A 20,981-nucleotide genomic window follows, 5' to 3' on the forward strand; every position below is an offset into this window, starting at 1 on the left:
GGAAGACTAATGTTTTGCTTGCGTGCCTAGTGACTTTATATGCTGGCACGCAAGAGATATAATCTACACAGAATTCACTGAAAGGGCATAAAACTTCCATTAATATTTCTGTGTAACAGGGGGCAAATTCTTAGTAAAAGAACATTGCCCTCTTGTATGCTGTCATGCAAGCCTAAGCACAATTCTGGTTTTGCCTTGTTCTGTTAATATAAACACAAGTGCAACTTACAGAATATTTATTGCACAGTTCAAAATCCAATTTTGTCTGTATTAGCTGATATAGAGCTCTTAGCTCCTGGGTTCTGAGACCCAGTAGAGTGTGGTGCATAGCCCCATGGCTTTTATTGTCTTGTAATCAAGAGGCTTCTGGGTTTGAGTCCTCCCCTGATGGCAAAGTGTTAATATTGCTGCCTTGTAAACAAGAGCTCTGGGTTTGAGTCGGACTTCTAGAATTGCTCTGTGACTCTCTCATTTCTTACATCATAAACATATGATTTTTCACCTATGAGAATAACACTACATATGGTGTCATCAGGGAGTGTATCGTGGAATTCACAGATAATTTTAATGTTTGTCCTGTCATTAACCACAACTTGTTTCCTTTTTGAAGTGTTGATGACAAACATGGGTCTCTGTGCTTTGAATTCATCTGGTGTGTAATACATGTCAGTATTGCCAGTAGTGACCCTTTTGTATGCTGTAAATGCTTCATATAATTTGAGGAAATCATCCTTGGACATGTTTAAATTATAATTTTCTCTGGGGAACACCTCATTTCTGCCATTTTTAAGATATATGTTCTTGATGTTGCAGTTATCAAATTTACTTGAATTTTTTTCCTGATTATTGTGTCTTCCAGTCTGAAACAGTACCACCACAAAATCTGGCATGTCATATTGTATACTGGAGAATGAATTTGTAGCATGAAACTCATAATAGGTACCAGTTGCGGGCTTCTGTACACATTGATATGTATAAAATTGTAAAGGAACTTGTGGATTTTTTATTATATCTGCTTTGTATTTAAGAGCATAACTGGCTTCATATTCAACAACTGGCATTCTTAGCTCCATAGTCTGAATAATGCATTTGCCTTCATCAGGTAGGGTATTAGGCAGAGCTTCCCCAGTGGAGTTTATTGCACTGTACCTCATCAAAGCATTATTATCATTGGCAGCTCTTCTAAATGTGATTCTTAAACCACCCTTCCACATAATATCTTTGTAATCTGAGAAGAATCCTGGCAACAGGCGCATAGGGAACAGCACTGTGTGGCTCTTGGATATTATTTTATCACCAGCCTCAAATCCACCTATTTTGTAGTAAGAAGCCTCGGTTTTGGATAATTTTAGTGTAGCCAAAGCTGTGGAGGTAATACCCGGATAATCTACTCTGTTATAACAACACCATGTTTTCTGATCTCAATTTCAGAGAACAGATGTGGCACAAAATAATCCACCAATCTTATATTTGAATTTGCCGGATAATCTGTACCATCGAGCTTTACAACATCAAATTTGATGTATAGATCTGCTCTGTGGGGGTGTATAAAGCCATCCCCCACATCAAGATCAACCTCAATCTCTGTGTTGGGTTGATTTAAATTTGCAAAGGTCCTCCTGTTTGGGGGGAATGATTGTAGCTCATAACTCTCAATATTTTCCATTTTTTTCTTGTATGTATTTTTATTTAAATATTAATCTCTATGATAGCAGTTGTTGTGGCTCCAGCAAAATCAACTAATTCTTCTTTTTCATTAGTGACCATCAACTCAATGTTATCTATTCTATTATGGCACACAGGAAAATATAATGTTGGGGATGGATTGTAGATGATCGGCTCCATAAATTCAGAGTTAGGTTTGAATGTTGCAATGATGCCAGTTTGTTTGTGACTGCCTATGCCATTTGATTTGGTGATCATACCCTCGGCCACATTACAGTGAATATTCAGAGTCTCTATGGCTAAGAATTTAGGTATATTAATAGCAGTGTGTTTGATGGCTGGTTCAAGTTTTGTGTTGTTCTCAAAGCCTAACAGCTCTCCTATAGTACCCAGAGCTACTGTTTCTGTAGCAGATACAATCTCTACTCTGTGAGTGACAGAATTTTGACTTAATACTACACCTCTGGGTAATTGAGCATTTAGAGTGGACAGATTATACTGCCCTGGAGTGATGACAATTTTTTCATCCCCTACTGCAATTGTGTTGTTGTGGTGTGTAATATTAGGGATCAAGTACATGCCATAAAATGCTCTGAGAGCTATTGTTTTGGGATACACTATGTCATCATGTAATTTGAGTTTCAATATTGAATTTTGGCTGGTGAGATGGAATACCCCCATGATGTTTCAGATACCACAGGGCTTTTTGAAAATTTTCAATTGATGGTTTATTTATTTGAGACATATATCTAAGAACAGATAAACACAAATGTCCACAATTAACATCTTTGAAATTTTGAACACGGGCATTATTGTAATAAAGATTAGCTGATTTTAGATATTTTACTAAATTTTCAGGTGGAACACCTCCAAATGAATCAAACACAAATGCCTCATCTTTTAAATATTTAAGATAACAGATCCAGTGAGTGCCCTGATTTTTGTACTTATCCAAATTAACAATGCCACACTCTTTGTTGAGTGGTTGTTCTGGTAAAGAATCAGACATGTACACACCTCTAAAATTTTTGATGCCCAGTGGCTTGATTAAAGCTTCAATATCTTGGTTTGTAAGCGGCTCTTGTTTTTTTTTTAAACTTATTCATGGCTCTCTTAACACCTTTGCCTTGTTTCTCAATGGCCAGGTTATGGCGCCTCTGCTCATCTAATTCTGCCTTATTTTTTTTGGCATCTATTACTGTTTTTGCTATGGCGGCTGATCCCCCGGCCAAGCTCCCAACAGCCCCCGAGAGCAGCTAAGATGGCAGGGATAGTAAATATAAATCCACCTACATGTGATTTTTTTCTTGATTGCTGTAATTTTTTTAATTGGGGGGTACTAAGTAACAATTTCATACCATGGCCCTTGGCAAGACAAGAATTTTTTTCTTGCGCTGCTTTTTGGTTAGAAGATTATTAATAGGCCCAAGGGATTTGAGACATGCATAAGGTATTTGATACATAACACCCTTGGCTTTCATCCTAGGTTTATTATATACATATTCACAAACCCCACCCCAGTTTTTGTTTGGTGTTCATAGCTATGGTGGTTCCCAATGCTGCTATTTTTTCACTTAACTCTTTCGCTGCGGTCGTCGCATTTATGCACAGCACGCCAGGTGCCTTGCTCTGCGGAAGTCGCATTATTGCGACTTCATACTTCCACTCGCTGCGGGTGTCGCATTTCCGCAGTACGTCGCTTTTAGTAGCCTTCTGACATCTGTTGATAGTATTTGGAATTATTTGAACTTGTAGTTTTGTTTTTATCCGTATGATGTCGCTAATTACGCCTCCCTTTAGAATTCTTTGACATAGGAGCGTTGAGTGCTCTGACATGTCAGTTTCAAATGCATGTTCGAATGTAAACAACATGGCTTCGTCAAGTCGTCGACACTTGTCTGATAATGATGTTACTCAACTGTTATTTGCCCACTCAGAATCAGAAGGTGAATTAAGTTATGGCCATAATAGCGACAGTTTTTATGAGACTTCAAGTGGTGACAGTGATTGTGTAGTGTCTGAAGAATTTGTACCGCCGTCCATAACATCATGGAGCAGATGTTTTTTTTTTGTTGTTTTTTTTCAAAATTTCAAAATTTTTCAAAATATCATACCACCAGGGACTACATACAGAATGGTTTACCAGTGCAAGGAATGACTTTTGTAAGTTCTCTATAACATATTTTGCAGTGTAATTGTGTAAAATTATTGTTTCTAAAAAAATGTTTGTAAAATTGTTGTTTCTAAAAAAATGTTTTCCTTTTTTTAAATTTCAAAATTTTTCCAAATATCATACCACCAGGGACTACAGAATGGTTTTCAAGAGCAAGGAATGACTTTTGTAAGTTCTCTCTCATATATAATGCACTGTAATTGTGAAAACTATATGTTTATAAAAAAATATATTTTTTCAAATTTAATTACGCAGCCAAGGGATATTGTGTGCCAGAGAATTCCGCAGTGAAAGAGTTAAAGAAGCATCTTTGCTTACAAATCTACCAAATGCAGCCTCTTCTAATTTCTTGTCTGCAACATGTCTCTTGTCAAGATCAGAATGTGTGTTGTATGCTATGTCATGGTCTCTACAAGCAGCATCTAGGGGATTAACACCAGTATCACCTCTGTTTAATCTATGGTCCAATTTTGTGCCTGGACCACAATACTGATAGCCTGGAATGTGTAGTTCAAATGGCAGCTTGTTTATAATGTCATTAACCAGCCCCCGACCCTCAGAAATATTCCAAAATTTAGGTGGTAGAGTATTAATAATTTTTATAAGATATCCAATCCCCTTAGTGTCATTCACTATAAAATTAGACAATTTTGTGCTTATCATGTCCATAATTCCAACCTTTTCATTGTAAAAATTGTGGTTGCCAGCATTTTCCTCCCCAGCTATCACCAATAACCTATCTACAAGTTTCCTGACATCATCAACCCACACAAATTCTTTAGGTAGGGTGTTGTATTGTTTGATCCCACTACCTGTCTTGATTTGTGACCATATGGGCTTGATTAAGTTGTTGTATTTTGCTCCACTGCTAGACTTGACTCTTTTTTGTGTAGGATCATTGTTCTGGTATAGAGCATCTGATTTTATTAATATTTCTTTGTAATACTCATAATCTTGATCTGTATAGCTGCCAGGTCTCTTCCTAGTCATCAGTTCCCACAATCCAGGTGTTCCAGGATACTTAACAAAAGCACCTTTTTCTCCAAGATGAGATTCTGAATATACAATTAGATCATCTCCCATAAATGTTACTCTGAAATTGCCAATTCTATGTATGATGCTACCATCACGCTCTGTGTCAGCATATAAGCCAAAAACCTCATCTTTGTTGTCTTTAGGTGTGCTTAAATATTTTTGAGCAAGAAGACCCAATTCAATAGGATCCTGAGTAGCTTCAATTCTTCGAGGACCAACAGGACTAGGTGTATGAATACTAGAAAGTGGGGTGAATGGATAATCTAATATGTTTCTTGCAGCTACAGGTACAAGCTCTGTGATCAAATTTTGATTTTGCTCTGTAACAGTTTTGATATTTTTACCTAATTCACCAATAGCATCAATAATAGGCTGTTCTGTGCGCTTGTGTTGCTCATAAAAACCTCGGTTCTCTGATTTCCATCCTTTAAATCTTTTTACAAGATAATCTCTTAATTTAAGATCATCAATTATTGGCCTTTTCATGGTTATTTATATATGTTTCAATGTCTAGAAAATTGTTGATTTTATTTCTATATTTACCAGTATTGGGTTTTCTTGTCATATCAATTGTAACAAACCCATAACTGTCCTGGTTCCAGCACCTACTGCAAATCTTAGAAAAATCATTGTAGCTCAGGTCCCCACCTACATATTCATCATGTATGTGTTTGAGGTTGGTATGGTCTTGATGAAACACACATATAAAATTGCTGTTGTCTCGGATCAGCTGCTTGGGTATTTTAGAAAAAGTCTGTACCAGGTAGAAGCAATCAATGTTTTTGTGTCGCCCCTGTGTAAAAAAATTTCTAACCTTGTTTTGATTATCCAGTATAATGTCATCAAACACAACAACAGAATTATCGAGACATTCATGAAGTGGCTTAACATCTGGTTCAAAAGTGGCTATATCCAGTCCATCATATAGCTTCATCAGCTGCTGATATTTTAATTGTTCCAAGCTCTTAGAGAAGACATACAAGTGCCTGTTTTTCCAGTCTAACCAGTTGGGTGCCAATAAAAAATTATCAATCATTAGTGTAGTTTTACCACAAGCAGATGGCCCAACAATAAGACACCTAATATTATCAGGCAGCAACTTGCCATTTCTCTTAATCTGCTGTTCAGGATCTGGCAGCCTTTTTATAACATCCCAGGTGTTCATATTATCACTTTGTTTGCCTCGATCCAGCTGTGTTCTGGGAGTCCTAGCCATTTGACAAGTAACTTGTTGCCTTTTCTGCGGATGATTTTTTCTATGAGATATGTGTCAGGCTGTTTAGTTTTGCTGAGCTCTTCTTCATAAAACCTGCCTTTGAGAATTTCTCCTCGGTGGTCTTTTATTATATATGTGTTAAGGGTCCCAGGTTTAATTTGAACTACTGTAAATAATTCAGTGCTCCAGTTTCTTGTAAAGCCTCTTTTGAATAAGTGCTTATATTTGCTGATTCTTACTTGATCACCAATCTTGTATTTGGCTTTTCTTGTTGTTGGCTGGTATCTAGGATAATAAACAGTCCTGATCAATTTTTGCTCATCAGATGAAGTTACTTCAGAGGGTTTCATGTTGATTGTGGAATGGACCGAGTTGTTATATTTATGTAGAAGTTCTGGAAGAATACTGAACCATTTATAATTACCTTGCAGGGTAAATTGTTTATACATATGATTTTTTAGGGTTTTGTTGAATCTCTCTACAATTGAGGCCTTGAGATCACTGTAACTCGAGTAATGTTGTATTGACTGGCTTTTAATAAATTGTTGGAACACAGAATTATAAAATTCTTTGCCATTATCTGTTTGCAAATAGCGCGGTGATCTTCCACTCTGATTGATGATTGTTCTGATGGCTTCTGTAACACATTTTCCAGTCTTGGATTTGAGTGGCACAGCCCAGGCAAATTTTGAAAATGTATCTATGACAGTGAGTAGATACTTGTAGCCCTTGTTGATTTTGTCTAAGTTTTTCAGCTGTCCACTTGCCATCTCAATCAAGTCGCTTTGCCATAAATCATCTATGCCTTTTGTAACTACTGGCAGTCTCTTATAATTATGTCTGGCTTGTCTGTGTAATTCATCAACAATAATTTGTCTAGACATAATATGTAAACAAGAATATTGCAACTATAGGGTGTTCAGCAGCTGATACTACAGGATTTTCTAAATACAGTTTGTCTCCTATTTGTATATAAAATTCCAGAGAGCCATCATCTTCAGCATAAGATGTTTCTAATGTATTGGGATCTGTAAAATCCTCCAATTCTACACTGGTGATTTTTGCTTTGTTATCAGCAATTGTTATTGATAAGGTAGGGTAGTGGTGTGCCTGTGGTTGAAGCCAATATTTGATCTTGATTGGTCTAAGTGTGCCCCCAACAAAAAACTGGTAATAAAATTGTGCAGGGGACAGCATATATATTTTGCCTCCTGGTGTAAATGGTGAATCATATTCTTTGTTGGGGATGCTGTACAATTCAAGAATTACTGTATGTTTTGGATTCTCGATTATGCCTGTTATTTCTTTTTCTGCTGTAAGCAATCTGCTTGTTACAGATTCAAGGTGCTCATTGATGGTCCTAACAATCTCATCGTGCCCCGGCTTGATTCTTATGTCCACAGCAAGTTTCTTGTATTGTTGCACAATTTCTTGTAGCTGGGTGGCAAAAACAGACAAAGCATTTGCTTGATTGGATTCCATGGTCCCTAGCTGTTGCTTGATATTAGCTACAATTTGCTGTAAATTTTCAACAACTGCCAATTTTGAATTTTGAGCAGTAAGATCATGGACCTGTCTTCTGATATCCTCAAACAGGGCATGCAGTTCATTAATATGTTGATTGGTTGGTAGAGTGGCCACTGTCTGAGTAAGTTGTTTGATCTCTGTCTGGATATTCTTGATATCTTCTGATTTCAAGATGCGATTCACAGCTCTCTTAATATTTTTAAGTTCCTGTGATGTAGGCAGATTTGATACAGTATTTTGCAAAAATTCAAGTGCCAATTTCACATTATTTAATTCAGAAGCATTAACCACACCACGCATAGCATCTTGGAGCAGGGCTATATCTGCCTGAGTGGGTGTGGATTGTTGTAAAATTTCAAGATTTGTTTGGATATCATCGATCAAGTGATGAAAATGAGATAGCTCAGATTCAGTGTTGAGGTTTTCAAGCTTTGTGATCTGTTGCTGGACACTGACAAGGGTATCTACAATACCGGGCAAGCGGGATTCTAGAGTTTCTTGTACATTTGTCAAATCACTTTGCACTGCTGCTATTGTACCCTCAAGATGGGTTATGGTACTTTGAATTTTTCCAAAATCTTCATATGTTTCAAGTTGCAGCTTAATGTTGGCAACACTCCGAGTTATTGCACTCAAAGCATCAGAAGATGGCAAGTTGTTCATAAAATTTTCAAGTGTCTCAATTTTTTCTTTAACCTCGGCTATGGCATTGTTCAGAGGATCCAGATTTGGTATCTCCAGTGATTGAATCTGTTCCTTTAGAGTGGAAATCACTAGATCAAAATCTTCTTGTGATTTTATGCTTTTGACAATTGTTTGGAGCTGTGTCTGGACATTATTTATCTGTTCCTCTAATTGTTGTTTCAATTGCTCAGAGTTGGTGGCCTGGGTCTTAAATTTGGCTTGAAGAGCTGCTACAGCTTCTTCTAAACTTTGAAAATTATCCAATGTGGCCAAATCAGTATATTTTTGAAGCAACAATTTGAGTTCAGAATCAATTTTAAGAAGAGGGTCCATGCATTGTGATTGTAAATTTGTAATTTCTAGTTGAAGACTGGCATTGAGTGTGGTTTGTAAAGCTTGTAAATCACTTCTTAAGTTTTTGACTCTGACATCAAGCATCAGAATCTCATCACTGTGATCTTCATGTCTTGTATGGCCAAATATATCATTAGGCATTTTTGTTTTAGTGGTTATTTATTATTGAATATCTAATTCTTAATTCTATAAAAAAAGGTATAAGCTTGTCATAGGATCCCGGGACCTCAATATATAAGCAGTCACCAGCAGAAACAGTATATACAGTGCCAGAAATCATGTTTGAGTGCTTTATCCTGTAAATATTTTTGCCTATTGAAATCTTGACATTACCCTCTGGGGTTGTAATAAATTGTAATTGACCACCTACAGGTAATTGGTAATGATTTATATTATTGTTAAATATGTACAATATTTTACCTGTTTCATCATCAACATCTGTAAGTATGCTGTTCAGATGAATAATTAAGAAACCACTTAGTTTAGATATTATATCAGAAGAGGGTTGTGGTGTTGGCCGGTCCATAATAGCCTGTTTTTTGAACCCAAATAAGTTCATAGGCATGTTTATTTTTTTCAAATCATGCTCTGTAATTGGGCATTGATTGCCATTTTTCAAATCACAATGACCCCATGGTAGAGTATGTATGCCACATGATAAAATACATCTCTTATCATCATGTGGGTCCAGAGCCACTTTTCTTACAATATTTGTAGTCAATAAGTGATCCACACTCTGGATTCTGCATTCCGATGTTCTGATTGTGCTACATGATTTGAGACAATTTTTGTAATCTTCAAATTCAAGCTCTTTGTCAACAGTTACTCTGCCAATGCCCTTGGCCTTTTTGGCAACAGCACCACTACATGTTTCAAAGCTGTACATCTTGACTCTTAACCCAGCAAATGCCACAATAACATCACCAAGTGTCTCATCATTTAACTTGCCAGGCACCTTTTTGTTGTGGGGTTGAATATTCAGATGGCCTGGCAATTCACTGGTATCAAAATATTTAATTAATTCAGGCTGTGATATATCTTGAAAAATATCTTCTGTCTGAATATCAAGAATAAAACTATCTGTGTCCATGTACATCAGTTTTACACTATCACCATAAATAGGCTTCAACACATCATAATCGAGTTTTAACATGTGTAATTTGGCCAATTCCAATATCACAGCCCCTACATAAATAGGCTTATCAAACTTAATCTTTGTTTTTTTTCATGTTGAAGAGTGCCATATTTTCATCATAAATTCTTCTATAATTTAAATTAGGTTTTGCTATCAATTTTTTGCTCAGGCTGGGGTCAGTAATTATTTTAACATCGGTATGTTTTCTGACATTTTCTATGGTTTTGCCATACACAGAATTGACCATCAATTTAAACAAGGCCTTATCAAATTGGCTCATTGCAGATGTTCGAAGCTCTGTGTTTGTATCAATATATGGCTTCAACCATCTTGAGTGCCTGAACCTCAAAACTTTGCCAACTTTGGTCACTTGAACACCATGATTCATTAGGAACTGGAGGTTCTTGTAATATATAGCATAACCCTGTTTTGGCTCCAGTGTCATCATCAGTTTCTTCTGTTTAGAGCCAGGTGAGCACTCAACCTCAGGAATTGGGGGCAGATCAGAAAATGTCTTGTGTAAATTATCTGGAATTGTCAGATCAACCTCTAAGAACAGGCCATAGTTACTGTCATCAAAATCCTTAAGATCTTCAATATTGAAATCTTCAACCCACTAAAGCCCTGCATATGGCAGTTTATCCATCATAGCATAACCATAGAGGCTGTTGGCATCTACATACAGTATATAATTTGATGGCAGTGCTGGATCATAATCAGGAATATATTTGTTATTTGCTCTGGCATATCTCTGAGAGCATTGCACCATCCCTCCTCTTATACATTGCTCCATAAACAGATACATGTCCTGATCCTGGATCAGATCCAATTGCATTTTAGTGTTTAAAAAACATTGCAGACCATGCTAAGCCTGGTGCACTGTAAAAATACATTGGATCCAGTTTATAATTTTGCATGGAAGATTTTCTGAATGCCTGAAGTATATCAGCTAAGAGAGTGACATCAAGTTTTAAATATGCCTTGTGATAATCACCAAATGTCTGGCATTTTAAATTGTTCCACATCAACTGGGCATGGTGATAATCATCATCAGTGATTCCAAATGCTCTGATTTTGCTGTAAAACTCTTGTTGCGGTGGCAGAGAACACTCATCAAATTTAGAAAAATCTGTAACATAGTCATATGGATATACACCCTTCCGCCTAATTAATTTCAGGTCCTGATTTGGAAACAAAGCACATGTGATTTTGAATTGATCATCAGATAATTGAGTGGCCAGTGTAGCCAGGCTAGCAGACAGAATTCTGTAGGAATCAAGAAATCTTAAGTGAATAGGAACACCATTAACTTTAATTATTTTGCTAATGGCAATATATTTCTCATCATTTTCAGCTAAAATATTTAAATTCTGCTTGTCAAACCCCTCGTACCTGATCAGATGATGGAAATCATAATTGGATGCACCATGGCAAAATATAGGGACAAATTTTGGTCTCTGGATCTTAATATTACAGCTATTACACAGGGCTATTAAGAATTTACCATCTGTATGAGAATGGTGTTTCACCTTGATATTTGTATCTGAAAATTCAGAATCACATACCGGGCATTTTTCTGCATTGTTGAAATCTTCAATCTGTTTCTCTGTTAAAGGCAACATGGGTTTTGATTTTAATAAGATATTAGATGCTATGTCATGGCACTCATTTTCTATTCTATGTGCAAATTTTTTGATGGCATCTGGTCCCAAGTATAAATATTTTTTTACTAACAACACCATCCTGTACAATCACATAATAAAAGCTGGAAGGTTCATGTAATTGATATGATGTAATTGAAGATTCCTCAGGGTCTGGGCTACAGAATGCAAGAGGTTTGAGATTTGATTCAAAATCACAGACTATATATGCTGGGTGTTCCAACAAGGCTTCAAACTTTTTGAATTTGGCATTTTCACTTGGGTTAGGCATAAGCATATGAACAGGTTTATGGTTGCCACAGTATTTCAGATGCTCAATTAACTTGTTTTTAGCAATTTCAGCATTTTTTTCCCGAACCCCTTTTGTCATTTTTTGACCATCAAATACAGTTAAACATCTTCGGCACAACTTGAATATTGTATTGGATTTGCCTTGTTGTTTTCTTACTAAAGCTTCAAGATTATGTATCAAAGTGTAATGGTGTGTGTCATCCCCTTCAATTAAGAGCACATCAATCGGAACAGCAGAATCATCATCAATTGTACTGATTCTGAGAGGTGCTATCAAGCAATTGCCACGGCCAGTAGAACAAGTAAATACATTAATAGATAATTGTTTACCATTGATATCCCTGGCCTTTTTTTCAAATTTATCAATATTCTGAACAGACATTGGATATTCTAAGCCCTTCATTGCTTCATTAAAAATGTGTTCATGCTGTTTATAATAACTTATTCTCTCAGGATTATCTAAAACTGGAAACAAAGCAGCTAAAATACACCACAGAAAGCATTTCTCATCATTATTTTTTATGTTAACCACGGCTTTTTTGTTTTTAATATTGGCAGGTAATAGCAGATATGTAGATCCTTGTAATGGGCTGAATTCAGAAATATTAACATAGAGCTTGTGTGGAGATCCGCATAGGCTCCATCCTGACTCTTTTGCTGCAAATTCAGAGTGTTTAATATTCAATTGATCTATCAAACTGCTTATTATTTTGTCTGAATTTGCATTTGAATATACAGGTACAGTTTCTGTTATGTGGGGCTGTGTAAATTTTGTGCCATTTGGTTTCTTATATTGTGTAAACAATTTGAGGGACAGCTTATAAGAGCCATTTTGTGCATTTAGAATTGCCTGCACATCAGGATTTATACTGTTCAAAAAATTCTTAATGCCACATCTTGGCTCTGATACAAAACTGTAATCCCTAAGTTGGCCAGCAAAACTGCTATGAATAGGTGGTGCATAGCGTGGCTGCTTTGCCGGTCTAGCATTAACAGGTGTTTCATGCTTCCTTTTCAGACCAGATGTAGATGGTTGTGAGGGCAATATTTATGACTGTACATAACAAGTACACTTATGCCTTTTGTAATATGCCTTGCTTAATATTTTATGGCATCTTGGACACATTTTTGTGGCCTTTCTGCATTTCTTACGGTCACAAATATGCCGGTGCCTAGACCAATTAGAACTAGATATATTTTTATTACACTGATTGCAATATTTTTGATTTGGCATTTTTATTGTTTATTTATATAAAATTTCTTGGTCCAAAAACAGAACTATGGATAATATGCCAAAACAATTATAACAGCAGTTAGTGGCTGAGCTGGTGCTTTTATACCCAACAGCAATAACTAGGCTCGGGTGATCCCCAATATAAAATAATTTTGCTCTATTATGCTGTTGTATAACACACTTTACCAGGTTTCAGATCTGGGAGCTATCAGTTATATATCAACTAGCAGTGAATATTCTCAAAATCTCACGTGTGGAGATATTATTTTGCCACATGTATTTCAATCTTACACATTTTATCAGGGCTCAACCCGAGCCTCTTGTTTACAAGGCAACAATATTAACACTTTGCAATCAGGGGAGGCCTCACATTTTACCAGGATTCAAACCCAGAGCTCTTGTTTACAAGGCAGCAATATTAACACTTTGCCATCAGGGGAGGCTTCACATTTTATCAGGATTCAAATCCAGAGCTCTTGTTTATAAGACAATAAGCCATGGGACTATGTCCACATTTTATTGAGTATCAGAACCCAGGAGCTATGAGCTCTATATCAACTAAATACAGTCAAAATGGGATTTTGAACTGTGCAATGAATATTCTGTAAGTTGCACTTGTGTTTATATTAACAGAACAGAGCTTTTTAGAATTGTACCCATGCTTGCATGACAGGGGTTTCATGCATCAGCTATCATGCAAAGGGAATTTTCCCTGGAAGAGCATGAAACTTCAATAATGCTATATAGATTATATCTCTTGCATGCCAGCATATAAAAGCCTCCAAGCATGCATAATTTATTGCCTGGGGTAAATAATTACTTTGCTCAGCAATGCATCAATTTTCCTTACCAGACAGATTAATACATTGCTGAGCAAAATAATTACTGCCCTGGGCATGAAACTGATTAAAGATTAGAAAGAACATAAAACTTCAATTTGCACGCATGCCTTTGTCCAAATAATCCTATATTGAATTAGATCTGTAAGTTGTAGAGCATGAGAATATAAGCATTTTTAGCTTAGTTTTAAGTGTAGGCAAAACAATATCAAGAGGGGCATATTTTTGACAAGCTTATGGACAACAAACTAAGAGAAGTAGCTTTTACACACATGGCAAATCTGTCTGAGGGGGGTTCTTCATTTCTACACTAGAATTCAAAATTCTTGGGAATTGAGAGCATATCACACTTGAAGAATTGGGGTATAAGCCCCTCGACATTGTTTTGAGTATAAGCAAATCTGTCTGAGGGGGGTTCTCCATTTCTACACTAGGATTCAAAATTCTTGGGATTGAAAGCATATCACACTTGAAGAATTGGGGTATAAGCCCCTCTTGGCATTGTTTTAAGTGTAGGCAAATCGGGCTGTTCAATCAAATAACCTCTTCATTTGTACGCTATAAGTGAGCCAATAATAGTATCAATACAACTACTTGTTTGGTACACATTGATTACTATATTTTTTCGAGCCAATCTCTAGTCCATATTTTTACCTTTTATTTTTAAAAAAAGCACAAAGCAGTAATTCTCCTACAACATTCTTCAAATTGCTCGTCCATCTTTACAGTACAGATTGTCTGCTCTGTGCAATGTCTTAAAGTCTATCGACAAGTACGCGGCAACAAGTATCGTGTGACGCGAAAACTAGTAAATGGGTAGCCAGTCCAGCACCAACTAGGGCATTCCTACTGGAAATCCAGTTCAGTGTGATTCAGGCTTTACTCTGCATAAAGTGGTCTTAAAGCACCAACTCAACTTTAATGACATTTAATAACTCCCAAATTATTCTCATGTAGCACTATAACACTTTAAATGATTGATTGATTGAGTTGGTGTTTTAAGTCCACTTTATGCACAGTAAGGCTAATCGGGACTGGACCTACAGTTTAAAATTTGATCCGAACCACTATGTGCCTCCACCAGGAATCAAACCTGGGACCCCTTGATTACAAGCCTATGACACTACCACTGTACCATCGGGGAGTCCCTAAACAGTTTAAAATGTCTTGAGACATTTGGTATTTTTATTTTATGTGAACTTCTCTGTAGACCCAGAGGATGCAAAGAAAGAGGTTTTTGAAATGTTGCAAGACTTTTTAAAGAGTTGCAGTTACACCAAGAAATCGGTAGATTAGGTCTAAACACTATTCATTCTTGTTGTTTGGGTTAACCTGGAGAGGGAGAAAAGCAACATAAGATATGTGTAAAGCAGTTATTAAAATAATGCTCATCACTGAGCTGTAGGGTTACCAGATCGCTGTAAGGGAAATGTAGGACATGCTGTCCCAAAATGTAGGACATTAAGTCAAAATGTAGGACGCAACACATTCTCAATAAATAATACATATTTCTATAGAACACGTTAGAAAGTAGTTGAAAAATGACACTTTTCAGTTTTTAAAAAAATATATCCCAACGAATGTTTAAATGCAAAATTTCAAAACTTGCAATCATAGTAATCAATGCACCTCTAACTACTTGATTTAAGTGGTACTTCTCAGAGGAGACAATTTTTATCAAAATTTCAGGTTTAGTCTAACTATATTGATGTTAGAGTGGACGGTCAAACTCGTTGAAATTATAGGGACCAATACCAAACATTTTACAGACTTTATGAAAAAATAATTCTCTCGTGAGTCTGTTGTGCTGATGGTAATGAAAGTACTCTCTCAACATTTGAATTATGACCTGTAATGGCAAACAAATATTCAGCAATTACTGTAATTTAAAATGGTTTCATCTTGGGTAGTTTTTAGTTCAATAACAGGGTGTCTACCAAATAATACATCCAGAAATCTTGACTTTTTCTGGAATTTTCTAGATCCTACTTAGGTAAAGTTTGAAATTACTAATTAAGAAAATAAATATTTATTTAATGAAAATCCCTACCAAAGGGTCGAAAACTGAAGCTGAATTGAAGAAGAGAATTAGATCTGCTATTTCGTATTAATGCATCCTGAACTGTGTTTGGCAGACAAGCGAGGCTTTGGCATCTGGACTCACAGCCAGTATAATATTATGTGGGGTTTGTGTCGGTTGTCCCTATATGTTTATGACTATCCATTCATTCATCTTATCTTACCATCATTCATCCTCATCTTCGCGATTAGCCAATGGGACAGAAAAATGTGAAGTAAAATAAACTAAATCAACCAATCAATAGCAAAAATTCTTGACCACAAGAATAATTTATTGCCTTTTTAGTGACTTCTTGACCTACTTGTTATTTTTTTACTTTTTCTTGACTTCCATGACTTTCTTGATTGGCAGACACCCTGACTTTGTTCTCTATACCCCTGCTTACAATCAAATTATATTGAATATTGAATAAGAATGGGCAACACCTTGTTCCATCAGTATAAACCCTAAGGCAAGAAATTCTGCTAAGGCATTGAACAGTGGCGTTATCAGAAAGTGTTCCCAAGACTTTGTTCATTAATTGCTTCCATTTTCCCGTTTGTTTAATAGCATGACAAACTTTATTATTTTTGTGCAATGACTGGATCAAAATAAATTTCACTATTGAGTTTGGAAGCGCAGTCCATAGACTTGTAACTTGCATGACTTTTTCTGTTACGTATTTTCCTACTAATGAATATTATGTGACGCTCAAAATGTAGGACATTTATGATATTTTTCAAATTCCTCCCGGACACCGGACATAATGCTACAATGTAAGACATGTCCAGGAAAATCCAGACGTCTGGTAACCCTACTGGCCTGCTCTGTTTGTTCTATGCTATCCATGATTCTCTGTCATTTACAATAATAACAAGTCGCTGCAGTATCGGCCGATACTGTCACAAAAAGACTTACACAGAAGTGGAGGGTGCAAGAAGAATTGTTGAATCCACAACCCTCCCTCAAAATATGTTTTAATGTTAGTATCTAAGTATTCCACACTAATTATAATTATATGCATCTATTTATCAAGATCCTTGCTTTAAAATAATTGAGAATTACATCAGAACATTAAATTAAATGTTATGTTATCACAAAATTCAGTTTTGACACAAAATTGGTGCAAAATTAAAAGAAACTCGAATTTTGCATAATTTCCCGGATAATTACACTCCTCGAAAGTGTCGCACGGTATTTTTGAAGACTCAATGAAAGACCAAAATTCCAGAAAAGTATCGGCAACTATCAGCAAATAAATTCAAACCAATGCTTTCCGATACTGGTACATCGGTATCGGCTCAGCCCTAATGTTTTTATTTAAATAGATTTTTTTTAAAAAAAACACGCTTAAAATTGCTTGCATGGTTTTTGGAACCATACATATAGATATAGGTTTTTCATAGAAAGGCTTTTTCTAGTAAATGGCCATGTAAAATAATTGAACAGTTTGATTAAAGCAAATAAAAAAAAATATGTAAACTTGCATTTTTAAGTTTCTGATACGTTATATAAGAACCTACTATGGAAATGTTTTTGAGTTTGTTAATGAAACTATAATAATTCAGTAACTTTTCTTCCAGTGAAAATAAAGCGTTCTGGATGTACTCTAAATTGTAACTTTAAGTATTTTTATAGTCTTTGTAGCTGAAGGTTGACAATTCTTTTAATGATAGTTTGCAAAATATCAGCTACCATATTTATTTGCAGTTTAATGAAAATGACACTATTTACGGTTTAACATGATTAGTATTTTGTATATTTTTCTACACAAAATGTTTGCTATTTTTGTCGATTAAAATTATTGAATTTTAAATCATGAGAAATATAAATGTATTGACAGTTTACATATTACATTTCCTTTCGTATGAGTTTAACACCATCAGTACATATATTTTGTTTCCTTTCATTTTCTTTCTTAGAGCCAAAAAATCACCAATAAATTATTACAAGATTAATGTACTTTCACAGAAAGTGATTCTGATATCTAAAAAAAATTTATGTACATTACTCTATAGATTATTTATTTAATGTGAATTAAATCAGTGATTTTTTTTAAATCTGTGCCATTGCTCTATAAACTGAGCTTTGGTTAAGCTTGCATATTTTGCTGATGTATATTTTCTTTTCTTTCATATTTATGCATTTCTGCCACCTTAGTTAATTGTAAGAATAAGAATGACTGATGATCGGGTGAAGTTGATGTAGAGAGACAAAGAACCACTAATAGTCATCCTGGGACTCAAACCTAAGGCCTTCACTGGAGAGATTATGAGTTATTAAGGTGGAGGCATTCATTTCGGGATTACCTTTGTATTACAAATTAGTTTTGATATTGGTTAACTGATTAACTATGGATATACTAATAACTGATGTTATGCTCATCCACTGTATAATGTTTCAAATACTCCTCGAAGAAGATGTATAGAGATTAATTTTCCTCCTTAATTAATTTATGTAATTACGAAGTTATTTTCATGGTTTGAGGAACAACAGCATATTTAGACATTTGCTTTACAAAATCATTACATGCTATGTATATTTTTTATTCATGAAAAATAACAACAGAATGGTGGAATATTGCACTAAATTACAGGCTATTTATAATTATATTACATCATCAATATTGCTAATAAACTGGTGCCTCATGTACATATACATGGACATAACTAATAGTATTTTGAATTCACAATGCTTTCTGTGTATTTTTATTTTTAGAGTTGGAACATAACTTAAAAACAAAACTATATGGCCAGCATCTGGTGAACGATGTGGTGCTAAAGGCTCTAAGATCTCATACTAGCAAGACAGAGCCTACAAAGGCATTAGTATTAAGCTTCCATGGATGGACAGGGAGTGGAAAGACTTATGTGAGCAAGTTCATAGCTGACAGTTTATTCAAAGAAGGCGAAAGGAGTAAATTTGTTCATTACTTCTACGGCCCACTGCACTTTCCTTTTGATTCAGAAGTGAACACTTACAAGGTAAGGTTTATTAATATTTAGAACTGAGAGGGTATTGTCTCCAGGCACATCCAGCTGCTAACAGTTACAAAAGTTGTTTGCTAAGCACTCTAAACTTTACCACATTATTAGAACTAGGTGTAATTGTAATTGCAATAAATGCATATGTCGTTATATTAGAAAGGCCAGGTTTAGATCTCTTAGCAATCAATTGTTATGACTGTTAGTAGCTGGATGTGCCTGGAAACAGATCTGAACTGAGAAGTTTATGGATTAAAGAATAACAAACCTACATTGCATAAACTTTTACTTGACATACACATTTGTATATTCAACAGTAAAAATTGGTCATGTTGATATGAACCAAAAATTTTAAAAAATGAAGGCAACAGAACTCTACTAAACAAAATAATCTCAAGAAGTTAATTTTCTAGGGATTTTATTTGTGAAACAATGTGGTTTTGCTTTTGATTCACATTTCTGCCACTTTTAGCTAATCGTGAAGATGAGGATGAGAGACGATACAATGAAATTGATCAGGCACACACACAAATAACACTTTATGCCCAGGCTGGGATTCAAACCTGGTGCCCCTGGCATCATAACACACTGTATTAATCACTCTGCCACAGAGGCCAGCATGAAGCAGTGTGACAAGTTTTCTCCTGATGAAATCCTGAAAAAATTAGAAAAGTCAGAGAAATCAACTTATGAGTGTAAACGTCATGGAAATGTCATGAAATTTTGTAAAAGTACCCAAAACCTTGAACATCTTTCTGTTTCTTTTTTGCCTGGATTAGAGAGACAAACACATTCTACTCTTTTCACCAACTGCCATCTTGTTTGGAAATGATACATTTTAAAGTATTCTTTTTATTTTTTCACGTATTTTCATTAATGTTGAATATACTTGATTCATTTAAATATCGTGCAAACATGTAGACTTAACTACATGTAACTTAACCTTACAATTTTCCACACACAGGAGATGTTCTATGTAGAAATTTCAGTGAAAAAATCTGTCTCAACCAGGACCTGAACCTGGGTCTCTGGTATACTGTGTCATTGTTATACCATCCTGGCTACCTGGCTTCACCTGATTTCTCACTGTTGCAAATCAAGAAGACTTAGGTGGGCAGACCATGTGGCACAAATGGGAGAGGAAAGAGGAGTTTACAGGATTCTTGTTGGGAAGCCTCATGATAGGAGACCTGTAGGAAGGACAAGACGAAGATGGAGGGATAGCATTGGGATGAACGTAAAGGAAATTGGTAAGGATGGAAAAGATTAGATTGATCTTGCCCAAGATAGGAACACATGGAAGGCTTGTGTTGCTGCAGCCATAAACCTTCGGGTTTCAGAAGCCTAGAGAGTTAAGTGTAACAGCCCATGAGGGCCAGTGCCTACCTTCTGACTGCTGGCCTCACTCCCACCAGAGGGAGGAGATCATCCAGCCAGTTATGGGGTGAAGTGTGGTCAGCATAACAAACAGGGTTACACTACTCATTCATAGCTCCAATTTCTTCACTGTGGTGGGTGGCCACTAGTCACATACACAGGTTGAAATCTCTGGAGAAAAGTTGTTACGCTTGCCCAGTAGACTCGAACTGGCATGCATCCCATTGCTGGAGCCAAAAGGCAGCGCCTTAGACTGTACAGCCACAGTGTTACTGTTTTACCCATGCAAAATTGTCTCTGCCATTGCTGTCACAGCTGATGATGTCAGTGCCTAGTTTCTCCCTCTATACCCCATAGTTCTCATTTCCCAAATATTGTCTGATTTGATTGATAGTATGTGTTATTTATTTTTCTGACACAGTTTAAACTTCTGCCTCTATTTTTCCATTCTGATCCTGTATTGTTCCTAACTATTCATAGCTTGGGACCTGCTCTAGTTGTTTTCCATTACAAATTTTATTTAGTTTTCCACTGTGATTGCCTGTCCTGCTCATTTATTGGGTTAATGCATAAGTTCGTAGTCTTTGTGTTTTGTATGACAACACTGTGGTGTTAAAAGTTTGTTTATTGTTCGTCAATTGGAGTGGCATTGTTATGCTTGTGAAAACGCATTGAATTTTGCAGATTTGAAGGAAGACAATGTTATTTGTGGGCTAGAGAACAATAAGTGTCAAGCGAATTAAAACC

At 35.9% G+C, this 20,981-nt stretch overlaps 1 protein-coding gene across 1 annotated transcript in view; it reads left to right on the forward strand.

Annotated features, from left to right (window-relative positions):
• Positions 1–20,981, forward strand: part of LOC146005433 (torsin-1A-like) — a 108,370-nt gene that overhangs the window by 18,823 nt on the left and 68,566 nt on the right. The window contains exon 4 of the mRNA XM_083144677.1: positions 18,592–18,857. Coding sequence (XP_083000803.1) covers positions 18,592–18,857 — 266 coding nt within the window. The remainder of the gene's footprint in view (positions 1–18,591; positions 18,858–20,981) is intronic.

Source organism: Lepisma saccharinum, chromosome 23, assembly GCF_977018435.1.
Source record: "Lepisma saccharinum chromosome 23, izLepSacc3.1, whole genome shotgun sequence".
NCBI classification, from domain to species: domain Eukaryota; kingdom Metazoa; phylum Arthropoda; class Insecta; order Zygentoma; family Lepismatidae; genus Lepisma; species Lepisma saccharinum.